Source organism: Musa acuminata, chromosome BXJ3-7, assembly GCF_036884655.1.
Source record: "Musa acuminata AAA Group cultivar baxijiao chromosome BXJ3-7, Cavendish_Baxijiao_AAA, whole genome shotgun sequence".
Classification (NCBI taxonomy): Eukaryota; Viridiplantae; Streptophyta; class Magnoliopsida; order Zingiberales; family Musaceae; genus Musa; species Musa acuminata.
In genome coordinates, this window is record NC_088355.1 from 38,380,826 (window position 1) to 38,403,138 (window position 22,313).

The 22,313-nt window shown below is 38.7% G+C and overlaps 4 protein-coding genes across 7 annotated transcripts; 3 read left to right on the top strand and 1 right to left on the bottom strand.

The window, feature by feature from the left end:
* The first annotated feature begins 458 nt into the window (after window positions 1-458).
* On the top strand, window positions 459-2,422 carry LOC135643461 (uncharacterized). The gene has a single exon (XM_065160446.1). The coding sequence runs from the start codon at window positions 723-725 to the stop codon at window positions 2,205-2,207; it is 1,485 nt and encodes a 494-aa protein (XP_065016518.1). The 5' UTR covers window positions 459-722; the 3' UTR covers window positions 2,208-2,422.
* Window positions 2,423-4,074: 1,652 nt separating this feature from the next.
* On the top strand, window positions 4,075-10,124 carry LOC135643460 (uncharacterized). 2 transcript variants are annotated; one of them, XM_065160444.1, is made up of 4 exons: window positions 4,075-4,420; window positions 5,270-7,488; window positions 7,562-9,691; window positions 9,774-10,124. In XM_065160444.1, the coding sequence occupies exons 2-3, from the start codon at window positions 5,298-5,300 to the stop codon at window positions 9,688-9,690; spliced, it is 4,320 nt and encodes a 1,439-aa protein (XP_065016516.1). In that variant the 5' UTR covers window positions 4,075-4,420; window positions 5,270-5,297; the 3' UTR covers window position 9,691; window positions 9,774-10,124. The 2 variants fall into 2 exon arrangements, with proteins under 2 accessions (XP_065016516.1, XP_065016517.1); XM_065160445.1 differs by having other exon boundaries at window positions 7,571-9,691.
* A 2,423-nt stretch (window positions 10,125-12,547) lies between these two features.
* LOC135584848 (F-box protein At5g46170-like) lies at window positions 12,548-14,772 on the top strand. 2 transcript variants are annotated; one of them, XM_065160265.1, is made up of 2 exons: window positions 12,548-12,907; window positions 13,294-14,772. In XM_065160265.1, exon 2 carries the CDS (start codon window positions 13,508-13,510, stop codon window positions 14,567-14,569), a length of 1,062 nt encoding a protein of 353 aa, XP_065016337.1. In that variant the 5' UTR covers window positions 12,548-12,907; window positions 13,294-13,507; the 3' UTR covers window positions 14,570-14,772. The 2 variants fall into 2 exon arrangements, with proteins under 2 accessions (XP_065016337.1, XP_065016338.1); XM_065160266.1 differs by having other exon boundaries at window positions 13,367-14,772.
* A 2,307-nt stretch (window positions 14,773-17,079) lies between these two features.
* LOC135642048 (uncharacterized) lies at window positions 17,080-22,206 on the bottom strand. Of its 2 annotated transcripts, none has more exons than XM_065157828.1 (6): window positions 21,906-22,206; window positions 21,305-21,501; window positions 20,645-20,725; window positions 18,781-19,014; window positions 17,861-17,938; window positions 17,080-17,743 (listed from the first exon to the last, which is right to left on the bottom strand). In XM_065157828.1, the coding sequence occupies exons 1-6, from the start codon at window positions 22,015-22,017 to the stop codon at window positions 17,495-17,497; spliced, it is 951 nt and encodes a 316-aa protein (XP_065013900.1). In that variant the 5' UTR covers window positions 22,018-22,206; the 3' UTR covers window positions 17,080-17,494. The 2 variants fall into 2 exon arrangements, with proteins under 2 accessions (XP_065013900.1, XP_065013901.1); XM_065157829.1 differs by having other exon boundaries at window positions 21,398-21,501; window positions 21,906-22,196.
* Between the last annotated feature and the right edge of the window lie 107 nt (window positions 22,207-22,313).

Below are 22,313 nucleotides of genomic sequence, written 5' to 3' on the forward strand. Positions count from 1 at the left end.
GTTTAATGTTTCTCACACATTCTCTCTTGAGTCTTGATTAATGTCTGAAAGTGAGACTCTTGTGACAGATGCTAACATTTTTGTATGTTAATACTTGAAGTTTAATCAGAAAGAAATACAAGTAAACACATTAGGAAACATTCTCAATGTCTAACTATTGTACAGAAAAACCAAGCAAAAGAAATGTGGATATTGCAGTTTAAGGCCACATTTTGTGTTTGAAATCATGACTTCAGATAATGAAGCTGAGAAAAACAAAGGATTTATGCTTCATTAGTTAGACAGCAAGCAGTATATCATTTAGATTGATCTTCTTCACCAGTGTCATAACCCTAAATGCCTATTTCTGCAGCCAGTATGAATCCTTTGTTCTCACTACACTGCAAATTTTGCCATTAAAAATGCTTTGCCATTGCATCTAATTCTCTTTATTTGCTCAAGTGTAGTGTCATGTCCACCTCTACTTTGATTCCTAAGAGGAAAACAGTTAGTTTGATCTTCTTCAGTGGTGTTATATCGGTGAATGCTTATTTCTGTAGCAATTATGATACCTTTATTCTCACTACTCTGTAAAATCTGCCACTAGAATTGCTTTACCACTAGGAAAACAGTTCTATCCACTTTTTCCTTCTTTCTTGCAGATTCCTAATAGGAAAACAGAAGAGAAGAAGATTCAGTGATCGAGGCTCAGCAAAGTGGTGCTAAGTAAAGAAATAGTTCTAATGTGCTCCAGGAAAACAACTTGGATTTCTGCTTGTTATCATCCTTCCTCTCTTGGTGTAGCTTGCTTCTTGTTTATACTGTACAAGTTCTTCCCTTCCCTATTTGCTCTTCTTCTAAGTTCTTCCCCAGTCATTGTTTGCACAACACTTCTTCTTGGAATCCTTCTGAGTTACAGTGAACCGAATCTTCCCGGGAACAAAGCTGACAATGATGACACTGCCGAGGCAAGTTCTTCGCTGAAGATCGAGTCTGTTCCAAATGAGAAGGGTTTCAGGGACAAGTCTCGTGTGGGGAATAGAAGGGCAACTAAGAGATTGACAGTAAGAACCATTGTTTTGGGTGACAGAAGGCTCGATGCAGCAGAAGCCACTTTTGTTGCTTCAAATTCTTCTATCGAGGAAGATAATGGCAAGAAAGCTTGTTTGGACTCTGAGTCTGGTGGTGCACAGGATTCTGATTCTTCTAAGTCGAACACTGCGCCGGTGCTCGATGAGCTTGACCCGTCTGTTTCCGAAGACAATTCCGGTGATGATTCTGCAGCATTCTCAGAGAACCATGCATCAGATGATGGCAGCACGGAGGAGGAGACTGAGAACCGAGATGAAGAAGAGGCACAGAAGGAGAAAGACGAGGGAGGCAAAGCTGCTGTAAGATGGACCGCAGATGATCAGAGGAACCTCGTAAATCTTGGGAATTCTGAACTGGAAAGGAATCGCCGGTTGGAGACTCTGCTCGCCAAACGAGAAGCGAGGAAGGTGCTGCAGAGAAATCTGATAGACCTGGACGACAACATGGAGAAGGGACATGGCCATCTTCCATGTGTTAATGCACCGAGAAGGAACCCGTTCGACCTTTCCTGTAGCTCGGATGACTACTTTCCTGGTTCGGCTCCTTCCGTGCTCCTGCCGAGACTGAGTCCATTCGATCTCCTCGACGATGATCCGGTAGAAGACGAAAAGAATTCGAGGCAGCAGGACTTCGCTGCAGCTCCACAACGCGATATCTTCTTCAGAAGGCATGAGAGCTTCAGCGTCGGCTCAGTTTTCAGCGAATTCAAGCAAGAGAAGCGTGTTTCCAGATTCAACCCTTGTGTTGGTGCAGAAAATAATGAGCCAGAGGAGACAACTTGTGCTGATTCAAAGATGAATTCTACTTCAGAATCCGATGAACACAACGCAAAAGCATCGAGTGACAGCATGATCACAGAACAAGCTCATCAAGCCACTGCAAGATCTGCAGCAACCCAGGACGAGTGCAGCGAAGACTCGGTAGGCAATTCACCCACTTCATATGGTGAGAGGGTTGAAGCGATTGACGAGGAGCACAAGTCAAGCTCCTCCACTGCATCATCATCATCAGAAGAAAAGAGGAGTCCCAAAATGAGAACTCCTGAAACAACAGCCGTAGGCTCCACATCCGATGCTGTGGAAGTGGAAGGAGAGAATGTTGATGACAGTCATGTGGTGGAACGAACCTGTTTATGATTCTAGTCCGACAGCATCGAACTCGGCACTCCATCAAGCTTTCTCCATTGCTGGTAATGAGAGACACTTTGAGTCACTGTAGCATCTCAGTGTCATGGTTTCGTCAGGTGGAAGAACGGAAGAAGGCCTCACGGCTTCGAGTCTGGTACTGGTAGAACACCATTGAAGAGATGAGTTGTCTAGGATTCATGAAGGTTTTGGTGGTCTCATTTTGCCTGTTCTACCGTAGCAAGTTTGTCTGAGATGGAGACTGCACTACCATTGGAAGATTGCCATATCCAACACAGTTTCAACAACCATACTGTCTTATTCAACCTTTTTCCTTACACCAAATACAAACATAGAAAATTAGGACAAACACTTGTGTTCAAAGGCATAACTAAAATTGTAAGTTTAAATCAATATATCTAAACAATATATATATATATATATAATCTAATATCAATAATAATAATAAAATTATAAGTCCGAACTATTTATGATCGGCGACATAAATCTTTTATCATTATTGAGATATATTAAAGATTATATATTTAATTAATCATTTTACCTTTTCTTCTTCTATTATATTTAAAAATCTCTTAAGTATATTTTTATATCATCTTAAATGATTTTTTCCCATCTTATATTCTATTGAAGCTAATTATTCATAAATAAAAATATTTTTTTTAATAATTTCATACATCTATCTTAATATTTTTATTAAATATATCGATGTTTTAAATTATGATATGTATATTGGATGTCATTTATATAAAAAATAAGTGCATAACGCTCTCACCTTGGAATAAAAATAAAAATAAAAACAAAAAAACACTTTTGTGTTGCACCTCTTCATGTCGACCGTGTGCCGCACAAAATCCATATCTAATTGAGAGCACAGCTCAACACATCGCCTTCTTTACGCGCTACGTGGGATCATGCAACGTTGATGGCGCCCACTCATGCTGCATCTCTCGTGATGCGGTGGCTTCATATCATACCTCAAGTCAACCAAATTTGACCAAAGAGCCGATTATGATGCTGAAGAATCAATTAAGAAATTGAAGGATCAAACACTGTATAAGAAGGCACCAAAATATATTGCCGTATTATTTTTAATATATATTTCAAGGAAAAAAAAAAAGTATTGTCTGTGTAACACCTGATTAGTCTCATATCGAATATTAAAATTGACTTATAAGGATACGATGAATGTACTATTATCAATTTCAGCTTAAATATTTTGATCAGTGGTTTAGACCAAACGAAGTTGATAGACTAGTTAACCCATCAGGCTCATGACATTTTAAATTGGCAGCTATTATATTATACATCTCTCTATCATATTATTTTCAGTATACATTTCAAGGGAAAAAAAAAAGAGTATTGCTTGTCTTTGAATTGGATTATACATCTCTCTGTGGTATTATTTTCAGTATACAAGGAAAAGAAAAAGTGTTGCCTGTCTTTGAATTGGCAGCTATTGTATTATACATCTCTCTCTCTCTCTCTCTCTCTCTCTCTCTATATATATATATATATATATATATATATATATATATATATATATATATATATATATAATTATTATTATGCTTTCCAATTGATTGAAATGGCACCAAATGCTTTATTGACTTCTGCAATGTGGTAAGCCCGGTCGAGCATGCTCGAGTTCGATCCGAACCAAGAAACCGATTCGATCCGCTTTTGACGCGACTGCGGCCGAATCGAGTAAAAAGCGGGGGTATTATGGGGAGAACAGTTAAACTAGAGATAGATAAATCATTATTACAAGAGATTAATATCTTAAACCAAATATTCCTCCTAATTAAAAGCATTTTCTCTATTTTTAATTTTATTTATCTCTTTTTCTTGCCAGATTCTTTTGGCCGGCGCCGAAGGTGGCGAGGTCGGTGGTAGGGCAAATGACGGGTTTCTCCTTCAGTCCTCGCTCTCCACCGCCACCACCGCCGCTTTACCTTGCATTCTTTCCGTTGTGATACGGTCGTCGTATATAGTCCAATTTAAGGCCTCTCTCTCCTTGGAGCTTTTCCTCCCTTTTCTTGCCGACCAAGACATGAGATGAAAACAGCTGTCGGATGTAGTAAGCCTCCTCGCTTCCGATCCCTTGCGTCTCCTCTGATCTCACTTCACAGAGGAAGAAGTCCTTGGATTCTTCGGCCGATCGGATCCTGATCCTTTTGACAAACAAGAAGGAAAGGAGAGGAAAGGTGAGTTCGCTTCTCCTCTGAACTACTTTGATCTCCAGGTTATCTTCAGCATTTGGAAGTGTCTTGGTAGCGGAACATCATCTGGAAGTGTTTTGCCACTGAAAGATCTGAGCTTGATTAGGTGATAAGGGGGTTTTGTGTAGTGGATCCTCGATTTCTTCTTTCTTTGGTTTGTGGAGATGAACTTTTACTTGTTCATGATGTGCAGCTTCATGAAGTGAAACCAACTGATTCTGAAAAAAAATGCATATACGTTTTTTGGTCAGTCACAGTTAATTGATTTCTTTATTTCGCTGCAGACAATTCTTGGTCACATTAAATTTAAGTGTTGCTAAGGCCTGCTTGATGTCTCTGTGGTGATCATATAGATTGTTTTTAATGAATGTATCTATCCTCTATTAATTATGTGACAATCTTGAGAAACATTTGTTGCTTGCATTTCTTGGTTGCGTCAGTTGGTTAAGTGGAGAGGCTTGCTTGAGGTTTTTGTTGTGTACGAAAAGATCTGTTATATGTGTACGAAAAGATCGGTGATATGTGTACGAAAAGATCTGTTACCTTCATTTGCAGATCTGTACAAAATAAAAAAAAGAGATAAAAACCTACTGATATGTAAACGAAGGTAGTTCAGTTTAGATCTTCAAATTTTGCTTTAGTGATGGTAATGACTTTATTTTAGTTATATGATTAATATTCTTTTGAAAGGTTTTCATAGTAGGTAATTGTACCGTTATTATGTCTTTTGAAACATGAAAAGTTGTCATTAGTATTACTCGAAAAGATTTATTTTCATGAGTTTCACATGGATAGCTTTGTTTTCATTCTTCTTTCTTCCCTTTGGATTATCAGGCAAAGAAAAGAGAGAGAGAGAGAAGATATGGCAATAAAGAGAAGGGAAATTAAAATGTATATTGAAAAAGTGATGATATTGTGCATCCAAACTAGCTACAGATCTGCTCGGGATCATCCTTTTGTTTTTGCTCTGGTGTTATTCTTGCTTGTACTATACATATCGTTTCCTTGTCTGTTTGCCTTCCTGGTTTCTTCCTCTCCTGTCATTGTCTGCACAACTCTTCTTCTTGGACTCCTCCTGAGCTATGGAGAGCCAAATATTCCTGAAATTGAGAAAGAGGATGAGAGGACTCGGGACATGCCTTCGGAGGAAATTGGGGGCTCTTTTAAGCATCTGTATGTCAAGGAAGATGACAACTTAATGGTTGAAGAACATGTAGAATACAGATCCCATCATGAGGGAATTGCATCCATGGCTACAGAAAGGAGTAATGCAGGTGAGGATATCTATGAGGCAACAAATCAAAATGAAGGAACCAAGAAGTTAGATGCTATCGTGGCCACAAAGTCATTAGATGGGGAAGTGAACAGAGAGAATTACAATAAAGAGAAGGTAATTCAAGAAAAAGAACTCCATGGTCAAGAGATCTTCAAGGACAGGTACCTTTATGTTGAGAATCCAGGTGTAACAGGAGTTGGCAAAATTATCAGTTCTGTTGGCATTGCAGATAGGCAAGAAACTGAGGACCTTATGCTGGAGAATGGCGAGCCTGCACTGGACCATCATTTCGATTCTTCTCTAGGATTGCCTTGGCAGTCCATTGATAATGATCATGCTTCTTCTGATACTGATTCAGATAGAGCAGAGAGTTCATCTCCTGATGCTTCTATGGCTGACATCATTCCGATGCTTGATGAACTTCACCCTCTTTTAGATTCTGAACATCCTCAGCACGTATCTATCTCCAAGTCAGATGTAGACACTGAAGGCTCATCGTCAGACCATGAACCAGATGATAATAGTGTTGATGAAGAAGGTGAAAACCATGCAGAGGAAGAAGATGAAGAAGCACAGGAGGAGAAGGATGACGGCATGGAAGCTGCAGTGAAGTGGACCGAAGATGATCAGAAAAATGTCATGGATCTTGGGTCTTCTGAATTGGAGAGGAATCGGAGGTTAGAAAGTTTAATTGCAAAGCGAAGAGCAAGAAAAAATCTGGCATTTCTGATGGAGAGAAATCTTATTGACTTAGATGCTAGTGACTCTTTTCTTAGCAGGGATGATCTATCACGCTTCCGTGTCCAGGTTCCACCCATTTCAGCACCAAGAAGAAATCCTTTTGATATTCCCTATGATTCAGAGGAAACAATGGATTTGCTGCCAATTCCAGGCTCTGCTCCCTCTTCTCTGCTGCCCAGAAGAAATCCTTTTGATATTTTCTATGATGAGCAAGAACAAAACAGCAGCCTCACAGGTGAGACGTGGGGTCACCAAGATTTTGTGTCAGCTCCACATCGTGAGGTGTTATATAGAAGGAATGAGACCTTCAGCTTAGGAACAAGGGAACTTCAACAAGAGAGACCTCATTCAAGGTTGAAGTCCTACTTTGTTGCAGAGAATATGGATTCTGAGGGAAGTTCTACTTTTCATAGACAATTCAGTGACAAGAGTGAGTCGAAAGTAAGTTATATTCCAGAATCCGACACAGTTTCTTCAGTTACAGATCAGGAATATAAGAGAGAGCTAGAAAAACAGGAATTCCAACAGGAAACTGAACTGACTCCTCTTGGTAAACATGATGCTGATGTTGTGGATAATGGAAGTCACACAACTGAAGAAGCAGAATTGGTTGATATTGAAGTAAAGAATGTGCATCTAACTGATGATCTTGAAATTGATGTGGATACTGACCTCATCATTCAAGAAAGTGATCAAGTTGTTGAAGATTCTGGAGCAGTAGAAGAAGATATTAGAGATGGAATACACTTAAATCCACCCATTTCAGATTATGAAAAATTAGATGTGGTCGAACAGAGGTATGATCAGCCACACTCATCTTCATCAGATGAAGACAAGAAGGATTCAGAAACAACCTTTTCTGAACAGTCATTAAATTTGGAACAAACAAGAAATCTCAGAGAATCTGATTATTCAACAAGGGTTGATCAAGTTCATGACTATAAAGTTGCAGAACCCATCTATGATTCTAGTCCACTAGTGGCTGGAAAATCTTTCTCTGAACTATCAACAGTTGATGAAGCTGAAACTGATGCAGGTAAGGGAACTGATTCTGACCTATTAGCACACATCCCTTTTGGTTATTGCTGGTAATTATTCTCTTTTCTCAGTGGGCGCAGGTCAAGGAGACAACACTAGTTCTTCAGTGAAATTTCATATGCAGAAGGAAGTTTCAGAAGTGGGTTCTTCTCCAAGTTCAATCGAGCAAAATGCTGCAACACCAATTGGAGATTTTGTATCTGTCAATGCAAGCGTGGAAGAGATGGCATCTGTCAGCACAGGGCCCTTCACATCTGATCAGAGTTTAATTTCCATAGAAGAAAATGAATCAAGATCAAGGGAGATTACTGACATTAGCAAATATGATGATGTTATAGTTGGAAAGTCAGCTTCTCAAGAAGGTTCCATTCATACAATTTCATGCATGATAGATGAGCTAGCAGCAGCAGACAGTATCAATCACACAAATTCCTCTTCATTGACAGCTCAGTCTAGAGAGGCTGATCCGATTGTTGTGAACATGAGTCACTACACCGAAATAGAAGAGACGGTTGAAATTACAGAGTCTTCTTATTCAAATATCTCACTCTTATCTGATGATTCAGTTTCATCTGAATTGCAGAAACCAGTGCCTTTCATGGAAAAGTATAGTTTGAGTTCTGATCACATCACTGTTAAAGATTCTCAACTCAGCAATTTGGACTTGGCTTCAATCTCTGATGACAGTCGAGAAGATTTCAAACAACAAGACAAGGATCCAGGCGTCACAAATGAAGAGCTCAAGGTCAATGTATCTGATATTGAACAACAGGCCTCTTTCTTTTGGAAGTCTAGAGAAGATATTAGTCATATGGATGATTGTGACAAGCTTTTTCACAAACCAGAAGTCAGCACATCAGATCTCCTATCTGCAGGTCATATTCATGATGGTAGTTTAACTGGGTTACAGTTGATATCACTGACAGAAAGCATAACTGAGATCAAGGCCTCTTCTGGCAGTGACCTGTCTGCATCAAGAGATGGAATCATAACTGAAGTGCTAACCAAGTATGAAGATGGTTCTCTGAAGATGGTAGATAGTTCTGATGAGGAATCTGATGAGATCCATCCTGTGGTCTTGGAGACTGATGAGATGGATGAAAGTTTGCCAACAGCAATGGATGGAACTGCAGATTTTCACATAGAAGAATTGTCATCTAATCAACGAGGATCATTATTCATGTTTCAAATGGATAGCCAGTCTGAAGATATTAGCTCTGCTTCCAGAAGTTCTTTTGTGCATGACAATACACAGCTGCAATTTTCTGAAGACAGATCCACTCAATATGATGATATATCATCCAACCAACCCTCTAAAGGCAGTTTTATCGAGTCTCAGGAGGTGAGTTCAGCAGTCAGCCTGCCTAGAGTTATAGAATCAGAAATTGGGTCTTCATATAGTTCTAGCGGGAACTTCGAGCAGATTGTTTACAATCCTAAGGTTCATGTTTTTGAAGCAAGCTTGGTTCAAGAGGTTAACTCAGCATCTAATCAGCCCCTTCAAAAGACCATGGTGCCTAGTGTTTCTGATTCGAAGATTGGCGAGCCAATGACAGCAAAACTTAATCTTCAGTTGAGAGAAATGGTTGCTGCTGAAAGCAATACAACAGATTCAGAGCTTCTAGTTGTTGAGGCAAGATCTGTCGAAGATATTCACTCGACTTTCAAACAAATTAGTGAAGAATTGCTTGAAAAATCATTATATCATGAAGTTGGATCTCAAAACTTACATGAGTCCAGATCTCAGAATTTACAGGGTACTGGCGATCTCGATTCCAAGCAAATGCAATCTGATCTGCATGTTGAAGCAAAATCCATTGAAGACAGAGACATGGCTTTTAGCCAGCTGTCACATAGCACCAGCAAGAAAGCCCCAAAAGCGACGGGAGCAATAGATGGATATCTAGAAGTTTGTGCAAGTGAGGAGCAATTGGAAACCAAGGTTGTTGAAGTGCAGTCTGCTGATGAGATTAGTTTCGCTTTTAAGGAACCTGTAGCAAGTGAAACGAGCACAAGCATGGAACAAATTGGTGAAAAATCAGGAGCTGAAATAGTGGGTGATGTTCCTGCCTCCAAAACTTTAACATCAAAGAAAACACAGAAGAAACACAAGCGTAGGAACTCCGTCTCAAGCTCAAGCTCAAGCTCTAGTTCTAGCTCAAGTGATTCTGATTTCTACGAAAATAAGAAAGACGACTAAGGTTGTGTCTTTCGTTCTTTTATTTTTTTTTCTGGTCCGTTTTGAGCTATTTGTTTCACCAAGCTATCTACTTGAATTTTCAGGTGAAAACTCAGACGGTGATGAAAAATTTTGTGGTCTTCACAGTTGAGGTTTTAGTGCAACTGGTTTTTGTGGATAGTATTCACTGGAGTCCCTGTGTATTTTGTATTTGTCTTTTGATAGCTTATTGGTGGAGTTGAAGTTCATGGTTTTGCCGATTTTTCTTAGGCGAGTCTTGCAATGTAATTTTCTACTTGTGGGAGTCCCATATAGGTATTTGTCTTTTGATAGTTATGTGACTACAATTCTATTGTGTGGCTGTTTTCTGTGAGTGAGTCTCACAATGCAAATATCTGCAAAGGCTAGTGAGTGATCTTTCCAGTGAATGATTAGCTTTCAGAGCATTTATTTTACTTCTTTCTAAAGTTCATCTAGCATACAATTTTGATGTCATATTATTTGTTTTCCGGGTCGACATATTTCTTGGAAGCTTTATTTATATTGGTCAGGAGCAACTTCACAGAAGATATTTTCTTAATGATGCTTAAGCCTAATTCTAATTGAACTTTGTTGAATGGGAAAAAAGAGTTCATGCTTAAGCTTAATTGGACTGGAAGAGATTAATATAATATGGCAATCGATGTGCATCAGGCATATCATGTGAGACATATTTAGCTGTTTGTTTCAATCAATACCAAGAATTTTTGTGATAGTCTTTGTTGTGTCATCTGTTTGTAAACCCACTTTTACTCACTTGTAGCACTCTATAGGCTGAATGGTTCATGGAATTGGGATATAAATTACTGTGACATACACATGTTATGTATCATGAATTAAGCAATTTTGCATATGGCTCATGGGAGTCCTTGTTTGTCATGTCATTTTGCATGTGAAATAGATTATACATATTATTATAATAATAATATAATAAAGTAAAAGAGCATGTTTGTATGAAAAGAAAGGATGTATATATATATATATATATATATATATATATGATCATAATAAAGTATTTTAATTGAGTAGGTACCTCATGATTTCCTATCCAATGCCAGCTTTCATGGAAGTGGAAGTTTCTACCAACCTGCCTTATTTTTGTCATTTGATTCAGAAAACACATTTAATTCATTGAAAGTTATTCCAATATGTGGATAATAACCACCAATTTCTCTTCTAATAGAAAGAATATTTTCATGATAAAATCTTGAAATCTTTTGAGACAGAGATTTATGCATTCTAAAAATCTGGAAAACAGGGAAAATGGCTTCAAACACCACAAACAATTCATATTTCTGTGTTTGAACTTTCTGTTCTGGGAAGAAACAAGAGAGAAGGGAACAAAGCAGATGGTTTTCTGATTCAGATACAATTGGATATGAGTCAGCTATTTCTCTAATTTGACTAGCATTGCTCATATGTGACAAACTGAGACAATTCAGCTTTTGGATTTTTGCACCTGCACCACCTGCCTGTCCCTGTGAGCAAAGATAACGAATAAAGACATGAAAATGATCTCTATTTCTTTTTGGTTTGACGCAGACCGATGTCGAAAAAAATCTCTTCATTCCGAGCGAAAAAAAAAAGGATGATCTAAATCTCTTCATTCCGAGCGAGCTCAATTTCTTTTCGTTTTGACACAGACCGATGTCGAAAAAAATCTCTTCATTCCGAGCGAAAAAAAAAAGGATGATCTCAGTGCACGACGCTCCCGCCACGAATGGTGTTAAATATCAGCATACACAATCAAATGAACAAGTTCCACCAAACGAGCTCAAGAACTCAACCATGCAGCTGTGCAGATTAAGAATTGTGACCAGTTCAAGAACCAAAGAGACACTGCTTGAGGGATCTGCAAGAACACAAGCATCTTGAAGTCATTAGCTGCTGGCACATAGGTGACTGCTGATCCAAGGTTGGTGGCTCTACCTACTGAAGTAAAAGATCAAACAAGTGGAGACAAATGTAGTGGTCCTCATCAGCCTAACTGTGAGTACCTGGACATGAGATAGATTTCTGTGCCATGCTTATCTGGCAATCATCACCAGAGCAGTAAATAATTACTGCTGCTTCACTCCACCCTAAAGCACTTCTTCTGGTCTCAGTGCCATGCTGCAAAGTGACAAGCAGATAAAAGCAAATCCCTTCTAGCTCTGCCACATATCATCTTCACAGCCTATTACTATCCTCCCTGATTGCATACATATATCACTCAGTAGAAATAGTGTTCTTGAGTTACTCATCATGCAGCTTCAGGTGTGAGTGTGTGGGAAGAAAACTTGAAGGAAGATTTGGTGAGTCCAAATCAGTGGACCATTGAATCAAGCTGCAGTAAGTCAACCAGCTAACAGATTCTTGATCACTCAATAGCATGGGAGTTTTTGGATGAATGTTGTTCTTCTTCTTTCTTTGGATAAATTAGCCTTCTAATTTAGCTTTTATAAATCCCAAGGCTGAAAATTTGTTATTGTTTAAGCTTGCAAAATCATATTTTTATCTTAAAAAGACTAAATGGTCAGCAAAGAGAACAGAGTGCAAAAAGGGAGAATTTTGGATTAATGAAGAGCCAATTTTATGTTTCTTAAAATCCACTTTTAGTATAATATTAGGAAATTAGGATTAAATGAATGAAATAATATATAATTATGTGTCCAAAAAATTATAATATAGTTTGTGGATCTGTAGAAACTTTAGAAAGCAACGCCGTTAAGGTGATGCTAACGCCGTCAACTACTCGTCGCACGTTGCACCCCGTCGAAATGTCTGGTCACGTGCGTCCGACGGCGCCGTTAAGTTGGCCTTTTTCCGTTGTGCGGTGGGCGGACAGTGTCATATCAATGAGAGCAGCGCCGAACTACCTCGGTAAAGAGAGAGAGAGAGAGGGAGACAGAAAGCGCCGTTTGGCTTTGGAGAACCCTACTTACTCCTGCAAAAGAACACCGTGATTCCCCTTGGGTTTCCCTTTCGGCCTGTGAGATTTCCTTGGGCGAATCCCCTACCGAGCGAAGGTCAGTCGTCGTGCTTCGGATCGAGTTCATTTTGGGGGTCCGTGGACTCGGATTTGGAAGTTCTTCTCGATTGGAGTCGGAGGGGTTTTCGATTCGGTGGGGAGTGTGGGAAAGGACAGATTTTGGAGCGTTTGGTGGGTTACCTGGCCGGCGATGGCTTTGAAGGGTCCTAACGGGTGATGGATCTATCGGTAATGTTTCGTTTCTCTTGGTATCCTCTTCGCTGGATCCTCGGGTTGCAGATCAGGCTAAAAGCTGCATCTTTGATGGTCTTCCGTGTAGCTAGTGTTTGTGATTTTGGTGAAGTTTGCTGCTTTTACTAGTCTTCTGGATTCTTGGTATCTTGTTCCAATGGTTTGTTGCAGTTTGGCTTCGCTCCGCTCTTGAATCGAAGAGTTTCAGATGCGAACGCTGACTTTACAAATTGAAGCATTTTTGTGTTGCCATTATTTTCTGAATCAAAAGATTATATTTTCCGGGTTTCAAGCTGCTGATTTTGAAGGTATCTTATGGATCGAGCTTTACATGCGGGATATTTGTTATAATTAGTAGTAGTTGTTGTTAATGTTTTCGGCAGAAGTAGCTAAATCACATCCAGAGTTGATACTGTGGCTCACGATCTTGAACTCTGCGGCGCTTGGCACCTGTAGATTTCAAGGGTTGCGGTATTTTGAGCTCCGAACATCGCCTAAATCTGAAAGGATCTTTAGTCAAATCCGGCATATTTGCTTGTCTGTTGCCGGTTAGAGAGGAGGATCTGCCCATTCAAGAAGCAAATTCAGCAAAAAAAGATGCAACCAAAAGCAAGAGTATATGCTGACCCATCCCACGACCTGGATCAATTCGACCGCCTGCCTGACTCGATTGTCCTCCTCATCCTCAATAAGCTCGCAGATGTCCGATCGCTTGGCCGCTGCTCTGCTGTTTCGAAGCGGTTTAACTCCCTTGTTTTCTTGGTGCATGATGTCTATGTTAAGATCGACCGAGTGGTCACGGTTGATGGTGATTCTGATGATCCATTGAGTCAATCTTCTCCCAGGCATCGAAACCTTTTCTGCAACTTCCTAAAGCTCATGCTTTTCACTCTCCTAAAGCCCTTCCACAACCTTCGCAGCACCAATTGTGGCAACAAGCCTGTCTTCCCACAGCTCTCCCATCACTCCCCAGCACAGGTTCTCAAGAACTTCACCCATGTCCGCAACCTCAGGATCGAACTCCCTGCTGGAGATGTTGGAACTGAAGAAGGGGTTCTTTTAAAATGGAGAGCTGAGTTTGGGAGTACACTGCAGAGCTGTGTGATCTTGGGAGGTACAAGGATTGACCGGAAGCTGGTCTCCCCCGAGCATGAATCACCAGTAGAAGACAGTGGAAGCATTCCTGACTCTTTTTACACAAATGGAGGGCTAAAGCTCCGTGTTGTCTGGACAATCAGCTCCCTGATAGCTGCTTCCACGAGGCATTATCTTCTTCGGCCCATTATTAAGGAACATCCAACCTTGAAGAGCTTGGCCTTGACCGATGCTGATGGGCAGGGGACACTAAGTATGGGCGAAGAACAGCTGAAGGAGTTCAGGGAGAAACCAGTGGCAGCCTCAGCATCTACAAACAGGACGCAAGTTCCAGCTTGCAACATGAAGTTGAAATATGCTCCCTATTTAGACATCCCTGGTGGGATGGCATTGCAAGGAGCCACTGTGGTAACTATTAGGCCATCTTCTGAGGGAAGCAGTAGTAGCAATATTAGGAGTGAGACTGATGCCTTTATTTCTGGAGCATTTGATGGCCCATTCAAGGCTGCAGTGAGGACACTGATGAAGCGGCGGACTTACCTTTTGGAAATGAATGGTTTCTAGATTACTGACATCGCATGCTTTTCACACACTGATGAATTAGCACTTATCCTGTGCACTTTCTTCCTTAAGGTGCAAATTGCAATCTGAACATGGTTGAGATGTGCACCAGTTATGTGTTTTCATGTTCTTTTGCTTGTATCTGTATAGCAATAATCGCTATCCATGTAGAAGTTACATGAAATAAACAAGTCTTTTTCGGTGCAGTTTACTAACTTTACTATGTCTTTTCGATTTAGCAACCAGTGCATTTCCCTACTTTGTTTCTTACCCCAATCATTTTCGGTGGTCAACCAGGTAGGCGTCGAATGACCTGCTCAAGTTTAGTGTTGTTTGGCCAGCTTTGCACATGACTGTAAACTAGAGATGAAAGATTTATTCTTTGTATTTGTTAGAAGAATTTAGTTTCATTTTATTCCTGTGAACTATTCTATCAGGAAGTGCACTGTGATGGAAACAATATCTTGTTATAACTAGTACATATACTCTTTTTTCTTTTGGACAAAACATTCATGGAAATTTATAAAACTGTGACATTCCTTTTTTTTCCTGACATATCTTTTACTTCATTTTATTGTGGTGCTTGTTGTTTCTTTTGATTTGGCATTGGTCATTGTTTTTGTACAGTGGAGTTCTAACATTTCAAAAAGAGCTACATGACTATGAAGTTAAAGCAGGATGTTGTTGTTTCGGCTGTGCTGCATAACTGTTCTGGTTATTGCATTTCAGTTTATTTTGGGATTTTGTACAGCCTTTTGTGCCATATGGACTCTATGTCATCTTGGCTACCAGGACAAGTTCAGAAATTTCCTGTGTCATCTTTGGCATTAGAAGCCATCCCATTCATGGGGAAAAGGCATTTGAGACCTTGCACTGAGCTTTTTATGGCATCTGCATCTTGATTTTAACTTTGAACACAAGCCTAGGTTGGCTCATGGACAAGGTATATTTCATTGAAGATTCTAATGTGTTGCATAGGTTGGAAGATTTTGTGATGCCAACTTCATTACAGATTTCAATGTAGGTTGCATGGGTTGGAAAGTGTAGGTCCCTATCAGCTGTATCATCCAAATGTAGGTGCAAGGCAAAAGGGTTCTTTCTAGTTTGCTTTCAAGTTGTGTTCATCAGGCTGACTAAAAGATGTGGAGAAATCACTTGCATAATCTGATGGGATATCTATGTGTGTGTTTATATATATATAAACATGGTTGAATCACTCCCTTTACCTGAGAGAAATAATAATCTTCTTGCAAGGTTAGCTATTAGTTGGCAGCAGCAGGAACATCACCATATGATGAATTATATACATGGTTCCAAATTAGTGATGTCAGTTTATTGGTTGATCTTTGACATTATTTTAATATGGCTTTCTGGAGGTTAATAATTGAAGGTGTCATCTTTTGTAAGATTAAAGCAATAATCTTGGGGCAGGTTCCAATCATGTCATTGCCTATGCCTATTTTTTAAGGCCCATGGCATCTTCAAGATGTGCCTAAATAATGTTTTGTTATGGAAAAGCTGTAACTACTAGAGTCTGCCCATTTATTTGTTGTAATCTGGTGAGATGTTACATATAGGATGTTGAGCTTGAAGACTCAATTGGACTGCCATATTTGAATCAAACTTGGGTTTGGATAAGCAAAGGATAGCAAGAACATTAGGTTGCATCTCAAATTGGTACTAATATATCCATGTTTACTGCTCAAGTAAATTAAAAAAAGGGTAAAATTGCATGTATATATATTCTGCAAAGTCGGTGGTCTTCATATTTATCTTATTAAATTCCAGTTTAGCACAAATATGTTATTCAATTTTCAAAAGGTTTGTTTATAGGTTATTGTGGATTAAATGCTAGTGGAGATCCTATTGTTAATATCACTTAAATACTCATTATAATTGTTAAAAATATCATGGATATTTTGCATACTTTGTGTTTCTTTTTTATGAACACAGATCTCAAACTTATGGCTATGCATATTGAACATAGAATATCTTCTGAAATTGATTTTTGGAAAGATGTTAAAGCAGAGACATATGTGAAATTTTGTAACGTTTAAAAGGGATATATGCTACATTAAAATTGATAATGGCAAAAAGTCTATAAGTAGGTTTGATTCATGCATCTAAAGTTGAGTGTGACACCAGCATCTGACATTAGCATCAAAATATATCCATAGTACTGCTTGAGGTACACCCAACTTGGTAGATCATGAGCTCTTTAAAGTGACAAACATTGCCAGTGGGCTTTAAAGTAATGTTACATTATGCTCAATACATGTAACTTCTTTAGTTGTACAATAGTTCCCAATCTTTTGTGTTAATTGTGTTCTGATCATATCCTATTCATTTAATGCATCCAAAACCCTTCCAAACATGTTCAACAAGTTGACTATATCCCATTCATTTAATCCATCTAGAACTTTTTGCAGACAGCTTCAACAATTATTAGGTTGGCTTACCACAATAGATAACATTTGTGCATCAAGTAAAGCATCAATCAAATCCATGAGATCTTTGGCAGCTCTCTCAATGAGTACTAGTGTAAAGACACAAAAACATTGAATGGTAGAACAATTGTGAGTTTTGTCCATTACATGACTATCCCAGATGTAGTGAAATGAAACAGGAACATACTTAATATGACTAAGAGCCACAGTTACTAGCAACCAATTGAGCTCATCTTGTAGAGATGCTCAGTACCTGTTGAGTTCCAGCTACATGATACAGCTCTACATCAAGATTAACACAAGTTGGTGGTTCCAGCTTTTCAATACATGGAGCAGCAAAAGAAAAAGAGGAAAAAGGTAAGAAGAAACTGTATTTACTTGAAAGTTGTCAAGTGGCGATGCTCCAGGACTACTTACATTAGGCATGGTCAGACCTACGGCTTCTGATATTAGAGGGCATGGCAGACTGAGAAGCTTCGCCTTAGGTTTCCACTGATTCGGTTTTGCAGCTCCTGAGCCTCCTCCTTTGTGTGGGGCCACATGGTGCTTCATTTTGAGTTTCACTCTGGGATTGAACTGCTGCAACTGCTTCAGCTTTCATGCGTCTGGGTCTCTTTCTTGAAGAAAGATCAGCTGAAGGCACCTGGGTCTGCTCGGGTACATCTAAGTGATCTACCTCAAACTCTGAACGGGGCCACTCGGTACCACATCCAGGACAAGCCCTTGAACCCTAATGACTCATATGAACAAACAGATGCGAGTTGGCAATCTAAAAGAGGCATGAACTAACCAAGAGAATATCCTTCCACTGACAAATGTTGAAAAAATGGGTGAGAGAAGTTCATACCTTCCGTTGCGGAAATTTCTTCTTCAGACAGTAATAATGAATTCGGACAGTGCATCCTTCATTGGAACATACAGAAGCCTGTTGAGCAAAATTTGTGAGTGAAATAAATGATGATTACTGTATTCACATAAATTTATAACAAGCCAACTCTATCGTGCCATACCCACTGGCAGACAAGGAACATCATCTAACATAGGCATTGATTTTGCATGCCCAGTAAATCGGCATAAATAATTACTATAATTATAAGTAGATCTCTCTATTAATTAGACAGTTTGACATTCTCTCCAAGATGATCATCGTAGTCAAGTAGGGATGCCACTTGAAAAAACCCTCTCAGTGAACAGACAATCATCCAATCAGTAGCTCATTTGTCCCGTATGAAGCCATTATTCCAGGAAATTCTGATACTCTATACCATGCAATTGCTAACTATCATAGTGCCTAAGTTCTAGATCAGATATCATCAACTCAAACTTTACTCTGCTAGTATCTCCTAGAAGTGTGAACCCTATAGTGTCATCAGAGCAAATCTTGAACATTGGCCATGCATCACATTTAATTGTTACTGCATAGGCTTAGCGAACAAGAGAAGAGGTGATTTCTCTTAAAGATATATGACAATTGAAGCCTTTGAAGTTCATCCCAACATATAATAACTGAAATTATTGCATAAAAGGGCTTCCCATACTGCAACATGATTTTTTTTCTTCAGCATCATGTAAATCATCTAGCCAATATATTACACTTAAACCAAGAAAGTGCAAGCTGATAACAAAAGTATGCAAACAGAAGTACCCATCAACAATCAGAAATTTGCAATCTACCAATAAAAACTAATAGCAGAGTTTAACCACTACAGAAAACAAAAAGGATGATAATCAAAAGATCACCAAAAATGAGAATAAGTAGAAACATGCCTTCACTCCAGCTTCATTGCAGACCTCACATGATGGTACATCATTACTGAAAAACCAGCTCCTAAGATCAAAGAATGATCTTAAACCAAGGCCTATTCTACCATCAGAGGTATAGCACAGCCATCGGTCCTTTATGAGATCATTAAGAGTTTTCTCCTTCTGAGACATTGTGAAACTCTTGAACGCAGCAGGGATTCGAGATTGCGTATCCTGTGAACTCTGACAATTCTGAACCTGAAATAATTGTGTTTTGCTGATTAAAATTTGATGGCTTAAAGATAGTTATTCACCTGGTTAAGCCATTAAAAAGATAAAAGTCCTCACGTTTCATAAGATAAACCTAATTAATCATACAGTGTTGTGATATGTACACAAGCATTAGAACACACCAATAAAGTAAAGCTTGGAAGGCAAGCCAAAGTAAGACATGGGTCTCATTAGTTCTGGTAAACAAAAACTGAAAATTTCATCTTCGACTTCAACTTATCATGTATCTTAAGTAAATGTTAATTCAAGAAGAAACTTCAAAGAGCTCCAAACCTGGCCTTTCCTTAACTTGGTTAATTAATAAGCTGTCATTGAAATTGCACACAATTATTTTCTTAGACCATAAGGAATCAAAAATAGTAAATGGGCAATATGAGGTAAAAAAACATTACGTGTGTGATAGTCTAGTCAGTTCTGCGTACAGTTATATTGGATGAGATATAAACCTGAGCTAGGTTGCACCACTTAGTGGGCAATATTGATAGGAGGTAAGCAAAACAAAAAAAAAACAGATATGTCAATTGTTCAACCATGGAAAATTGATACTTGAAATCAAATTACTACAGACAACTCCAGTGTTCCACTGCTATAGAAGTTACAATAACTCACGTGCCAACATCCAAAAGCCATGTCAGATATTTAATTGCATGTCCATGAGTCAGATTCCTTAATGATACTATTCCAATACCAAATACATGGTAACAGCATAATAATTAGGCCTTTTCATGATACCAAAGCTGCTTAAGAACTAAGCTTTATATTTGTTGTTGATATACCTTAGTAGATGTCATCCTAATTTTATCAAAAACTTTCTAGCTTATTCATTTTAATGGGCATATTAGTATGCCTGTTTGAGGACAAATATTGATTGTTACAATTTAACTCAGGCCAAGAATTCTCATCAATTATGTCAATGGACTGTGCTGCTTGAAGCTTTCCCACACACGCTCATCTCAGAAACAACCATTACAGTGCATAGGCAACCTTGCTATTGTGGTTACAAGCCCTTGATACAATTGATATCTTCTGCTTTTCAATAGATGATGGTTTCATTTCAGGTTTACATGAGTGTCATTTGCCAGAATTTCTTCTAGTTAGCAAGATCCAGAAATTTTCTCATGTCTCTGCAGTATATTCTGCTCCCTATTTTCTAAAACGTGTCTAATGTGGTCATGCCCTATCTTCATTACTGCCTCACAGAAACCTAGCACTTAGTGTTGTTCTTTTCCCCCCTTTATATACACCACGTAGCAAGTTGAAATTTATCATCTTTAAAGAAAAGAAGTCTGAAAGAGAATCTCAAAGTTTCCAGGTACGAGAAAGGTTAGATTAAAATCAGAATACATTGTTTTGCATAATCTTTTCGACCAAAATAATTTCAAGAGCCTTCTATTATGAAGTTGACATATAAATCATTAACTACTTGAAAGTCAAACAGATCTGCACTGATTGAAGGAATAACAACACAGATTCATAGTCTACACTTTTCATAGGAAATCTACTATACATTCAAATAAATGAGAAACAAAAAAAGAAAGAGTACGGAAAGATACATTATTTTTGCTTCACAGAATTAAGTAGGCAAACAGATGAAAACCTGATTTTCCAATTGAATGTGAAGTGCATCAATACTGCTTATGCAGCCTTGAGTTGCTACGTCCTGAACGATTGCTTCTACCTGGAACCAATAGAACCATATTTGGAGATTAAATTATTGATATTATAATGCCTTGACTTCTATCTTCAAAACTTACGGCAACTGGACTTAGAAGCAAAGCAATGTAGGCAAACATGCTCTCTCTCTACATTAAAAAATTAATGCTGCAAAACATGCAACAACAAATTTTCATGTGTTTAGTATACACTAGGCTCAATTAAGCTAGATGATTATCCAATAAGGAAATTCCTAACATATATATCCAACTTCGGCACCTGCCTTTTCTATAATGCCACTTATAGAGTTTCATTCACACAGAAAAGAAAACAAAAAAAATTTATATGTAAGATAAAAACTTCCTAGTTTCATTAACAAAAAAAGCAAATAAAAAGATTTCCCAGTCAGAATACTTATACATAAGAGAATAACTTCATACTTTCATCCATACAAAAAGACAAAAGAAAAAGTTTTCCAGATTGCATATTATTATTAAGATAAGACTTCATCTCAAAACTATCGGGCAGAAAAAAAGTTACCCAGAATTTACTATTGAAGAAAAGATCAAATAATTCCAAAGTGAATGATCCAAACAACACATACCACTCCCTTATAAAATGCAATTTGTGGAACAGAATACTTGGTTCCAAGCTTCGATTGCTCATCAGCTACATTGTTAACCATGCCATAGTATACCTTACCATCATATTGGTTTTGACATGCTCGCAGCTCAAATTGCACATAAGCTAGTTCTTTGTTGATCTTGAGAAGAACTTCATTAAATAGTTGACGATGTGTAACTGCAAATAATTCCATATCAGTCACCGCAAAGCATTGGCATCCTAGACAAAGGCATTTCTTATACATCAACATTCAATATAACAAATCAATCATTCCATCGGTTAACGAAAGGTATGTCCCCTCTTCAGGAGCACCCTAAACACCTTCATAGACTATACTCGAAATCTGGAGCTAATATATCAAGAAGGATAAAAGGATTGCATCAAGATTACATATAAAAATCTACGAAGACTACACCACCTAAGTTGACGCTATGTGGAAACAGAAACGTAAGTCTGATCTGACAAGATTTTCAATAGTAAACGTATGAATAGAAATCTGCGCTACTGCATCACTCGCGGCCAAAGATTCAACATATCTAAAGATAAAATTCGTATCTTTACAGTAAAATTAGCATACAAACCTGGATCTTTCCCACTGACGGCGGCGAAGACCGCATGGAAGTCCTCTTCCGTCATCGGTCCACGGGAGAGCAAAGCCTGTATGAGGACGTGGTGTCTCCAGCTAAGTGCCATTGTTCCAGAAGCGCGCCGAGAAGAGGTTTCACGAAACCCTATTTCCACAACGAGGGAACCCAGCAAGATTGAGTTTGGAAAATAGGGGACGGAGAAGATGCTCTCATATACTCCTCAGGAACCCTAATTTCCATGTAAAAGCGGGGCGGGAAAGGAAGAGGGCGCGAGAAGAAAGGCACTTTGTATCGGCTTCCATTGAAGACACCGACACAGGTATATATAACGGCAGGACCATTTCGAAGATACTAGAATGAACGGTCAAGATTTTTTAGATTAGAGGGCTTGAAGGATTCAAT